The sequence below is a fragment of the Anoplophora glabripennis genome, unplaced genomic scaffold (genome assembly GCF_000390285.2).
Source record: "Anoplophora glabripennis isolate ALB-LARVAE unplaced genomic scaffold, Agla_2.0 scaffold546, whole genome shotgun sequence".
Taxonomy (NCBI): Eukaryota; Metazoa; Arthropoda; class Insecta; order Coleoptera; family Cerambycidae; genus Anoplophora; species Anoplophora glabripennis.
In genome coordinates, this window is record NW_019426062.1 from 163,677 (window position 1) to 176,910 (window position 13,234).

At 33.0% G+C, this 13,234-nt stretch overlaps 1 protein-coding gene across 1 annotated transcript in view; it reads left to right on the forward strand.

Annotated features, from left to right (window-relative positions):
- LOC108912518 (glutathione S-transferase) overlaps positions 1 to 13,234 on the forward strand; it is a 157,435-nt gene that overhangs the window by 81,091 nt on the left and 63,110 nt on the right. Inside the window, exon 2 of the mRNA XM_018717758.2 lies at positions 9,483 to 9,630. Within this exon, the coding sequence (XP_018573274.1) occupies positions 9,495 to 9,630 (136 nt within the window). The 5' untranslated portion in view covers positions 9,483 to 9,494. The remainder of the gene's footprint in view (positions 1 to 9,482; positions 9,631 to 13,234) is intronic.

The following is a 13,234-nucleotide window of genomic DNA, read 5'->3' on the forward strand; positions in this document are numbered from 1 at the left end:
GGAGGGGGACACTTTCCGCAGCTCCTTTAATTGTTTGTTATTGTTATCACGATTATTCTTTAAAATAAAGTTATATAGTCATTAACGTTATTGAAACTGACAGCTGCTATACAGCTCGTTGAGAAATGAGGTTAAGTTGGTCGCTATAAGCTACTCCCTACGTCCAATGTGTCAGAGCCAACTTCGACCACGTTTTTATTTGAACGCTCGTTATATCGAGTTAGCTTGATATTTCGAATTTCTGTAACACGTAATTATTTCCCTTAATTGGAAAATCTTTGGCGCATAAATTTTGCTGCGATTCTGAGTTTGTACATGGAGTAGTTGTTGTGTAACATGTAACACGATATTAATTAACTCAGGAAATCCATCTGAAGACAAATAATGGCTGTATCTGGGCCCACACATCGTTGCGATTCTCGTTAAAAGTTGGCCGTGTTGTACGTAAAGTATAAGATAAATCTCAATTATGTGCACGTGGCAGTTATAGCGCCATATTTATCAGTTTCGTAACTGCTAGATGATCAAGACCAGTGCTCTGTGTAACTTTTTATGTTCACGATCTTTTTAAATCTGTAATGATATTGTTATGTCAACTTATTGCAAGGAATTTCACAAGGAACTCAAAGTTTTGTACCAAAGTTTGGGAAAACTATCAACTTTATTTTTCTAAATGCGCCAAACTTAATCGTATACTGAACGAAATGATAATTTTTTACTAACTACGATGTATTATTATAATTGCAAAAAATGTGATAATGTGCAAATAGAAGAAAAAAAAGTTAATAATGATTTACAAGAACCATCAGTTAATAACATACTGATACATTTTTTTCACATTTAACTACTTTTCTTTCTTTTATAGCTTCCGAGGTCTCAACGTGTCACTAAAAAGCTCACCGGGAGTACGGTTAAAGAAAAATATTTTTTAATATCGATCTACCTTGACTGGCTGGACCATAACGATCTTGTTTTAACTTAATAGGGCTGCAAACAGGGTTCTCCTATTTCGTAACTTAATTTGACCTTCAAGTTCGACCTCTAGGTCATGGTCAAGGTGATCATTGTATGATCCCATCAAACTATAACACTTTCAACTAGAATCTTTCGTTTTAAGTGCTTTCCCGAAACCTATCACAAAATCTTATTCAGATGCTTATTTGACCCTAAAATAACCCTTTAGGGTCACCTTGACCTTTAACATAAGGACATATTTGAACGTAAAATTTCCCGCTCTATCCATTTCCGGTCTTAGAAGTATATATTATATCTAAAAATCCATGTTGACCTTCATTTGACGTCAACGGTTGACCTTTGTGTCAAGTTCAAGGTCACATCGAATGTCCCACTCAAAGCCTTACAACTTTTTTCGAAAAAGTTTTTATTCAAAGTGCTTCCCAATGCGTTATTTAAAATGGGACACCAAATAAAATTTTAATTATTTTTGTTAATGTTATTTAAAATCAACAAACGTTGCGATTTTTTCAAATATCTGTTTGAAAAAACCAAAAAGAATTAGAAGAAATTTGGAAACAATATGGAAAAGGCAGTAAGTTTTACAATTTCCTATGCTTAAATTGCTTAAAAACAGATAGTAATATTGGAACGTGATTATTCTATGAAAGTAAAGCAGGTAGCGTATGTAAAACAATTAACTCAAAGAAAATTAATTACCAATATTTGATATCGTCACGTAATCGGACTAAACATTTTTTAATTTCAAGAAATTGCAGATAAGTTTTATTTGGGGATTCAATTAATATTAAGGTAAAATAAATATATTTTAATACACTTTTACTGTGTAGTTACAAATTGTCTAAGTTGTTGAAATTTTTAAATAAACTCATAACGTTAATTAATACGAATCCAAAATTTGATTTATAGAATTATGGAGAGGGTCCAGAAAATAAAATATATTGATTATGTCAATGAAATGCTTTCACTAAATTCGGGTGTTATAAACACAGTACACTGTAAAAAAATCGGTGTGAGTGAAAGCAATAAAGTTTCGGAGTGAATCCATTTGTAGTATAACAACCCTAGGTTCGACAAAAAATAAGTAAACGTAGTTGTGGCCAAAAATATGTGAACGTCATAAGGAATCCCTACGTTGTGTGTATTTATTTTTTAATTGACCGGAAGGTGCTGGCTACTAACTTTGTGGAGGGGATGTATGGTTTAATTATATAAAACAAAAGCAGAGTAAATACACCTAACCTTTATTTAAATACAATTCAAATTAAACATGTGACAAATAGAAAGAACAACAAAAACATTAACAACCATTAAACATAGAAGGAGAGTGCCAGGCTCAGCTAGAGCTCCTGCGGGGAAAGAGCATGGCAGAGAAACCCACGATCGTTGCTCTTACCACCCAAATATAAATACAAAACAACCGCTAACCAAAGGCATACATTAAGAACCTTTGCTAATGATAATTAAAACTGGACTTATTTAATTTCACACTAAATGTCATCTCACTCAAGTCTGACATACACACTTCCAAGTAAAACTGAAGAGGTTTTAGTAACAATAATAGCAACAACAACAATAATAATAATAATAACAATAATAATAGGGAAAGTACTGGAGTCCCATAATATAACTATAACTATACTATAACTATATAACACTATAACACCACTAAACTGTGGTGTTGAAGCATCAGGTAAATGACACTTCTTTTATTTTACGTTGTATTTTTATTCAAGTAGGTTTCCTTTTTACTTATAATAAAAAGTTACCTATTAAAATTCACATTGTTACTCGAATTGTTTTCCGATTCTTTCTCCTCGCGAGATTTTTTTGATAGCACGTATTAATTATTGTTTTTTTTTCTGCTGGCTTAAATCTACAATATTACATATTATATATTCGTAGATACATATAATTTTATTTAAAAAAATAACTAAAACGTGTATAATGTTTTTTAAAATATCGGTCTTTGAAACTTAAATTTCATTTTACTCCAGACTTGTATTTTGCGACATTCATAATTTTTCCCTTGTATATTTTTACAATATGTCTCCTAATTTGAAAGTTCATCATTTGCAGTACACGCTGATAGCGTCTAATAAATTTCTACACTGTATATCCTAATTAATCATGTATCAGTGGTTTATTTTTGCACTCAATATTTAATTAATTAAAAACCAAGTCTGAGTAAAAAATGGCTCAATAAAAGTTAAATTTAAATCATACTAAAGAAAAAGTCAACTCTAAATTGGTTTTATATTCTCAGAATAGACTTAAAAGTGCATTAACTCGGATTTGAGTAAAACTCACTCATTTCTGATGCAATAGTTTCACTCAGTTATACTCATATTAATAGAGTGAAAATTTCACTCAATCGGGTGTGAACAGAAATTGATAGATTATTGAGTAAAATTGAGTGAAATATGAGTGATTTTTTTTTACAGTGTATCCTTTGAAGTAATCATCTTGAAAGAGACTATACATGAAATAAAAAACTGTATCGTGATTACTGTGTAAAATGTATTATTACTATATTTGTACAGTTATAGTGGATAAGAAAATTAGAGTGAAGAGTAACTAAATTGCCATCTATTTTACAAGTTTTTATTTAACTTCACACGTATGTTTGTATGTTTAATTTCCTTAACTTACCCCTTAAAATAAAAATTCCAAGCTTTTAAATCACATACTGATTATAAATAGTACGTGTATATTTATCATAATTTTGTTGATGATATTTCTATAGAGCAGCCATATTCAACCCTTTTATGGGTTTGAGTTTTACAGAATATTATGGGCTTTTTGAACTGCTTGGTTTATTATATTCTTTTCAGTGCATTTTAATAAAAGCTTGTTTTTGAAATATTTTTTTCACTTTTCACTTATTTACTGTATTTTTTGTTTAGGTCATAAAATTTAATTTTTAAACCTAAAAGAAATCCCCATTGGAATTAGAATACTTGGAGTAAGCTAATTTAGCCTGAAATATAGGTCACATAATTTTAATGTAGACAAATATCTGAAGATACGTCTGTCTAAATTGAAAGGATGCCAGTTAATCTTCATCAATTCTAAATATTTTCTTTGATTCTACCCAACATAAATCGTCAACATGAACTAGTTTTATGTATGCATCCCGTTCAGTTACTGTGCAGATAATGCACATTTTACATGTTCGTGTAGTTGACATTCAGAGTATGACTTACCAGCAGCATAATACAGTTTATTTTAAAATAAAGTTTTCATGTCGGTCTAAAGTTAATTTCATTTGTCATAAAATCCCGAAGTACATCATAATTTACAACACTAGATAACCGTAATGCATATTTACATTATATCCACTTACTTAATCTTTTAATACTAATCAGTAAGTAATTGTTGCAATTATACTTGGTATCATTGCATTGACTTTTATAATGTTATGTGTCAAAAACACTTTTAACACTAGTGTTAAAAATAAAATTCTATATACCATATAGTAATATGCATTCTTCTCAAGATAATAGATTGCTGTATTGATAGATTTAGAAAAAATATATTTTTATTAATTATTTATTTAGAAACATTATTATTAATATTACAACCCGAACAATCCTGGCCAGTAAACAGCTTAGAATCTCTCAATTTCAGAAATTCGGTAATATTGTAGGAATTTTCCCAAAAGTATTTATCCCAACAGGTTGAACAGTACATTTGTCGTTAACGTAATTTAGAAAAAAGTGACGGATGGTAACGGCGGCTGGCCTTAATGCGTTTATGGTACCTGTAATAATTGATGTATACGATACAAAAACTACGACGAACATTGGTTTTAGTCTTCATAATATGAATCAATAAGGAGTTTTCTGATTTATCAATATCATCCAATGTTAATTTACGAAGTTCTTCACAACATGCTCCAAATAAACCAAAGATTGATGCAACTTCTATCATTAATAAATATTTGGTATCTGGAGCTTCATTCAAAAATGTGTTAATTTGTTGGTTAGTAAATATTTTAGATTTTTTTGGCCAATATTCTACAGTTTTTGGTTTTAGAAACACTATTAGCTTATAATACTCCACGTTCTTTGACTAGTCAGTGCTGCGAGAAACAACTACTCCGAGAGCTATTTGCCCCTACCGGCATTGAATTATACTCGCAACACCTAGTGCAACAGCTAGAGGAGCCATTGGCTCCCGCTTACAACAAACTCCACGTTGTTCTTGATTTGCAAACTAGGTTTTATCATAGATAAATTAGACCACAGTATTGACGCCTTTCATAACTTACATTTTTGTTCGAAGTAAGCGGAAAGTATATTTTCAGTGAACTTATCTGCTACTTTCTTCATTTTAATATATCAATAAATCTTTTATGTGCTATATCATATTTTTGCCGCAATTTCTGGGGCAATAGATCTATAGTTGACCTATTTGCGGCTTCCTCAACATCTGATAGAAAAATAAAATTACTTTCATTTTCCGTAGGTATTTTATTCAAAATCGATTTTTTCATATACAAAATTTACAATATATTTATGGACAGTTTTAATTGTAGTTACTAATAAACACTAAACAACTTACAACTGTTTTACTTAGTAATCCCTTATACAGTACTTGACTTGATATACAGGGTGTCCCACAGTGCCGGGACATTAGACATATTTCAGAGACTACTTCGATTTTAATTTGAAAATTTGGGCAATAGTGTTTTTGGGTATGTCTTTCTCAACTAAAATAAGTGCGTTCACCTAACGCTTCCGGTTATACCGGAAGTTGACGTCATCTTCGTTATTTTAAATGGAACACCTTGGATATTATTGCAATTTTGGATCTATGTTAATTTCTAGATGATATTTCATAAAGATTTCCTATTCTTAAAGTTAACCGTTTTTGATATATTTAATTTTTTTCAAAAAAAAAAAAATAAACAAGCACTACCTAATTCAAAAAGATGTGTATTTTACAATAATAAAGATAAAGCGGTAAAATTTATAGGGGACATAACTAAAACTCTAAGTTTACGTGCCACAATTTCAAAATGACTTAACCTCATACAGAGTGATAGAAATTTAATGCCGAATTTATGCAACTTTAAACCATCTTAACTTATATTTTTTAAATGGAAGACTGTAAATTTTTTTTGTCTAACCTGATGAACAATTTTGTTCTCTTTCGAATGGTATAATGGTTCCCTATACCTATCTCTTCTAGTTTTTAATGTATTTACTGTTTTTCATGCAGTCAACGGATATCGCATAATTTTTTGCGAGGATGCCTGTGAAATTTTTAGTGGAACTTCAAAACAAGCACCTAATCTGTCACTAGTTTATTGTTGTTCACATACAGTGAATGTTTATTTGAGTATTATTTATTGATAAAGAATGGAAAACGTTAACATTTATTCAAATGCTAACATTTTCAATTTATTATTTATTCATGGAGAGTATCACAAGATAATAAATACGACTTGCAGGGTATTTAATGAGAGATATCCTGATTTACCATCAATGAGTAGACACATTCTACGAAGAATTTTAAGAAATTAGAACATGGTCGAATTTCTGCACATAGAATTTTGCCAAAGCCGATAACTTTAGATGAAGTCAATGTTTTGGACATTTTCATGCTTACCCTGAATCATCAGTTCGTGCTGCTGAACAGCATTTAGGCATTTCAAAAACCTCCATCTAAAAGATTTTGAAAACTAATAGTTAGCAATCCATTTAAATTTAATTTTGTACCTGCACTTCATCCCAGGGATGCTGAAAGACGAACCCAATTCTGTGAAGTGATTTTAAGACATAGTAGTAGTAGTAGTAGTAAAGGGGCGGCCTCAGCCTGGCAATTAGGTCACGAGTGGGCCCTTTTTGCCTACCCCGCCGTCCTATCACCTGACCACTCTCTGCGTCTGACCCTCCTCGAACCTACCCGACGCCCTAATGAACGCCAGGATTTTGGTCCATGGAAGGTCTCTCACCTCAGCCCCTTGCAGCTCTTCAGCACCAAAGACTTTATGTCTTATTCTCCCAAAGGCTGCACACTGTCCCAGAAGGTGGACAGGGGTGTCCTCCCCTTCGCCACATTTCGGGCATAGAGGGTCCTCCTCAATTCCTATTAAGCTTAAATGCCTCCTAAGTCTGCAGTGGCCTGTCAGAACCCCCACCATTTGGTTTAGGGCTCTTCGACTGAGGCTCAGCAGCCATCTTGTCTTGGATTTGCTAGGTCCATGTATAAAACTATGGGCCTGCCTGCATCCTCTATTTCTCCTCCAATCCAGACCTAAAGTTTGATAGGCCCACTTATTGAGGGCCCCATTAATGCTGCCTCGTGTGATACCTAAGATTGGTTCAGGTCCCTGTCCAGGTCCCCTGGACCCAAGACGAGCTAATTGATCCGCCCTCTCGTTACCAGGGATGCCCCTATGGCCTGGGACCCAAACCAACTCTACTTCTTTTCGTCTGGCCAAAGACTCTAGAGCGTCTCCACATTCTTGGACAAGGGCAGACCTAGTCCTCGGGGAGCTAACCGCTCTGAGCGCGGCCTGACTGTCGGAGCAGATAAAAATCTTCTCCTCTGCACAATTCCTTACCTCCTCCTTGCTTGCTACCATCAAAATAGCAAAAACCTCAGCCTGGAAGACTGTAGCATACGATTTTAAGACATAAAAAGATCCAGAGTTTTTACGTAAAATCATTTGGACAGATGAGTCAAAATTTAGTAATGAATGTACTTTTAATAGACACAACCGACACTTTTGGGCATCAGAAAATCCACATATCATCCGTGAAAGAAATTTACGTTTAGTGTCAACGTATTTTGCTTCGTTAAAGACAATCTCCAGATCTCTCACCAACAGATTTTTATATCTGGGGTGCAATAAAAGAAAAAATATACTCAACGCCTGTTTATTCTGAAGAAAACCTAGTTTCCCGTATAAGAGAAACCTTTGAAACTTTACCTGCTGCCCAAATATCCAGAGCTGTTACAGGTGGGGTAATAAGAAGAATACACAACTGATTACAGGTAGATGGGGGTCGGTTCTAGCAAAATAATTACATTTCTGAAAATAATTATTATTCGTATTATTTATTTTAATTCTGTTATCTTATTATTTTCAATTTATCCCTACTGATTGGTAGTCAATGAGTACATTCATTAGATACTCTGCAAGTTGTATTTATTATCTTGTGACACTCTCCATGAATTAATAGTAAATTTAGAATATCAGCATTTGAATAAATATTAACATTTTCCATTCTTTAACAATAAATAATAATCAATTCACTGTATGTGTTAAATTGACAACAATAAACTGGTGACAGATTGGTGCTTAAACAGTAAATACCTTAAAAATTAGAAGAGATAGGTATAGAGAACCATTGTACCATTCGAAAGAGAACAAAATTGTTCATCAGGTTAGACAAAAATATACAGGGTGTTCCATTTAAAAAAAAATAACTTAAAATGGTTTAAGGTTTACTAAATTCGGAATTAAATTTCTACCATCCTGTGTGTATGAAATTAAGTCATTTTGAAATTATGGCAAGGAAGCTTAGAGTTTTAGTTATGTCCCCTATAAATTTTATCGCTCTAACTTTATTATTGTAAAATACACATCTATTTGAATTAGGCGGTGCTTTTTTATTATTTTATTTTTTTTTTTTCAATCAAACAACATGAACGGGTGGCTCAGTGCGTCCGACACGTAAGCGATAAATCAGGAGTTCAATACCCACATACGGTATTTTTTTTAATAACAGTTACAAAAAATATTGTATGATACATTTGTTAAAATTGATTTTATTTTATTTGTCCTTCCGCAATATTCCCCACTCACAAAATAAAATATCACTTTTAACACTTCATAAATAACTGTTAGAACACGTCGGGTTAAAATTAAAATAATCTTTTCTTGAAAGGAAAAGTATAATATTATTTGAAACTGATTTAAGATTTATTAAGAGAATAATACATCTACATCTATTAATATTTTCATGTAATAATTTAAATAAAATATTGAAGCTTGTTTTTCTTGACGCACATGAAGGTTTCCTACAGAAAATCACAAAAACAGAGTGTCTTGAGGCATCCCGATCGGTGGCTAATATCCGTCGATAAGATAAGTCACGACAGTTGCACACATCGATTCAAGTACTGACACGTTAAACCGCTCGGCCACCGGCCAAATAAAAAGTTGATTGAATAAGCCATTACACTTTCGTGGCCTGTAACTTTCTTAATTGATCAAGTAATATTGCACCATTTCGAAAGCTCTCACAACACCTTTCAATTCAATTTTATAATTCTCGGTGTACCATTTAGGAGTGGGTGTATCTTAACCATTATCATAAATGTAACTGAGCTTAATGACAACGCAGTTTGTATACCGGCTTCGGGTTAAATAACACGAGGGTGATGGATAAGATACCCGTCAAGGATTATGTATGAATAAGCACCTACACGTGCTTTAAAATATCTTAGCAGCCAGCACGGGCACATTCTAAAGCATCTTATTGTTTCAGGTTTAAAATAGCATGTCGCCACACTACAAGCTGATGTATTTCAATGCCAGAGGGCGGGCGGAGCACATTCGTTTCATTTTCGCTTATGCCGGAGTTGAATACGAGGATGAGAGGATTCCCAGAGAAAAATGGCCCGAAGTAAAGAAAAGTATGTCCCCTTTTACGTTTCCCTTATAATGGAACAGATGTGTCATGTGTTTTTTAACCTTCCCGTTTAAATTTTTATGAAACATTTTCCGACCTGATTTGAAGGATTGACTTTTGCGTCTACTAAAATATTCTTAAATCATTGATGGTTATCTAAATGACAATTTCGTCAGGCTTTCAAATTGTTTTTTTCTAATTTTGACATATAAACTAACATCTTTTGTTATCGAAACAAGTGTCAAAACGTTCTGCTTTATGTAACTAGTTATATAATGAAAACCATTATGCAACTGGTTACGAAAAGTTCGTTATGTCACTAATTGCAAAATAGTATATTAAACAACAAGGATTGAAAACGACTCTTTGCACACGAGCGCGACATATTGGTGGACCGAGCCGAAGGCGAGGTCCACAAGTCGTGCGAGTGTGCAAAGAGGTTTTCAAACGAGTTTTTTACGATACTATTTATACGACTGCAAACAGAGACCACACAAATCAAATTTTAATTTAAATCGTTTTTATTACTAAAATTGCCAACGCATGAACAAAATAAATTAAATACAACTTTTAATTTAACTCGTTTTTATTAAGAAAATTGCTAACGCATTAACAAAAGAAACTAATATTTAATATTTATGGTAACATTTGAACATTCCTTCAAGGTTACGCTGGGAAAAGCAGTATTATTGTGCACCTTGTTTTCGGTAATAGAGAATATTTTTGGTGTTGTGTTTTTAGTGCAGTTTTTCAGCGTGCGGTCGTTGTTTTCTTGTTGTATTCCAGTAGACGATCGTTGTTCTGGTTCTGTGGCAGCAGAAGACACTGAAGACTCTATCTTTTTCGAAACTTCCATTTTATTTCTCAAACAGTCATCAACGTAGCCTTCGGCAACTGTACTGGATTTTCACCCTTCATGGCGTTTGAGGACAAGCAGATTTGAGCCAGAATTGACTAAAATTATGGCCGATGAACGCCGAAAACAATGTCCCGTGTAACTTTCTGTATTCTCTAGCATCAAAAACTTGGCGATTTACCTATCCATGTTTCCAATTTTGTTGATGCCAACGGTTTGGCTTGAAAATATTCCGTTTTGATAGTTTAAAAAAACCTGCCTGTCTTCAGATTAGGAGGACGAAGAGCACAGTACTTTTTTTAAGAGTGTAAGTGTAAAGGTTTCCTGTAATTGTAAAACACCTTGGTACCTTTGTTTTTGTATTCTTCAGTTTAATCAGCATAGCACTGCCGAAATCTTTGGTGTCTTCTATTTTGAGATAACATAAATCCTCCCTTCGACATGCCCCAGATAATCCAACTGCCACCACCGCCTTGATAAGTAAATATTTGTCGTCTGATGCTTTCGTCAATCATCTTCTGTGAGGATTTAGGACTTCTTTGGGACGTAGTTTTCGGATTTTCGTTTGATTAACGCTTGCAACTTTTTGAGCATCGAAAAAATCGCCCACAACGCCGAAGGTCGAAGATTTATATTTCTTAGTTCTTCAAAATACACCATTACTGCGTTTTCTGAGAAAGTTTGGACATTTTTGGCTAGTCGCCAGTCCTTAAATCGGCTTAACTCAGCTTCATACCTGCTTCTGGATTTTGTGGGCAGAAGTTCGGAACATATTTCGCTTACTTTCTGTAAAATCTCTTCAGAATTACACAATCTAATCAACAAAATAAAGGAGCTGTGACGGTTGCTATGAAACTCAGCCAACTTGAATCGTTGCATAATTTGGGTGACAACATCAAACAAGAATCACAATCTGGAGACGCGTGTGCAAAGATGACATAACCGTGTGCAAAATTCAGAGCAAAAGGTTTGCAAAGCAGTCGTATAAAAAAGAATTAACAGAATACAACACAAAAATATTAAAGTAACTTTCATTTAAGTCAGTAATTTTATAAATAACACTTTATTAATTATTATTATTTAATTATAAATATTCACAACGCAGTTGGTACAGTTAGTGAAACTAATTCCAGAAGAAATCTTATTTGTTGAACAGTAATATTCCGTGATATGTTATTGGTTTTACTCGGTTCTCCAAGAATATCACCGGAAATTGTTTTTTTATTTTCTATAGAATTTTCAACATATCCTTTTGCAACAAAATTTGACTTCCAGCCACCGTGTTGTTTTATTTTTAAAATGTTGGCCCTAGAATCTGCAAGTAAAGTGACCGAAGATCTTCTGAAACAGTGCCCCGTGAATAATGCACAATTCGGCAAACCAATAATTTGAGCAATCATCTTTGGCAACTGACCAATAGTATTAATTCCTACTAGTTTTACACCACATTTACCTTTTCTATGTCTAACAAAGAATCTATTGTGTTTAATATTTTCCGGGCGTAGGTTTCTATACTTCCTGATAATGTCAACGAAGTTTAGTCCTTCTATATCTCCCGGGGTGATTACAAATTCACGGATTACTCTAGTTTTTGTATTTGGAATATTTACTCGAAAATACGTCTCCTCATCTGCAACATCTTCAACACGTAAAAATGTTCCCGCAACCAACACAACCTAAAGCAAAAAATGCGAATTAGTAAACTGACAACTAAATGAAGCAATTATTAGTTACTTTAGCCATTAAAAAATTATTGTCATCCGCCTCCGTCAAAAACTTCGCAATATTTACTTTTGAAAAAACGTTTGATTTCTTAGCGTGGTATCCATCAGAATGCCTTTTCGAAAATTCTATCAGACTACTGTATGTTTTAATGGCTATACCTTTTTTTATTGTGTCCATAGCGTAGAATCCTTCAAATTCTTCAAAATACGCCGATAGTACTTTCTTTAGATGTGCATCTAAATAACCTTAATGTCATCCAAAAATGGATATTAAAAATTATCTATGGAAGACCATTAATTTATTCCAGTGATACTCTGTTTTCAGAAGCAAATATTTTTGATCCTAGACAACTGTACTGCCTCACCCTGTTAACCACCGCAAAAAGAAATGTAATATCCATTAAATATGTATCTCACGCTTATCAGACTAGAAGCAATGAAAATAGAATTTACAGACCGCGATGTGTAAAAACAATCGGGCAATATACGACTACTTAGCTCCAAGACTTCAGTAAACTGCCTGAAAATATAAAACGGATTAATAACTTAAATAATTACAAAAAGAACGTAAAAAAATGGATTTTGAACACAGGAAGAATTTTTTTCATGACTTTATTAATCACAACAGGTAATAGTTATACTTACCTTGCGATAATGGATCCATATCCTTATAAAATATGTTATATATGTTATTTTATTTAGTTGTGATGATTTTCGTAAGTAAGGTGTCGTGTTATTCACGTACAAGCAATAGCCTTTTGGTTAAAGCTTCTGTGATAAACACTGTTTGTTTATAATTGTGTACAGAAATTGTCTTATATTTAATTTCTTATCTGTTATTTAAAATTCGTTCAGGTTATATGATGAGTTTTAACTAAAAACTTTGTATGTACATCTTTTTTAGTTTATTTTAAATTTGTCTCATAAAATTGAAATTGTAAAGATACATTAGATAAGTACCAGTAATATTTATCTATAAAATTTCCATGAAAACAATTTTTGCGTAGAGAAAAGTCGACATAGTTACG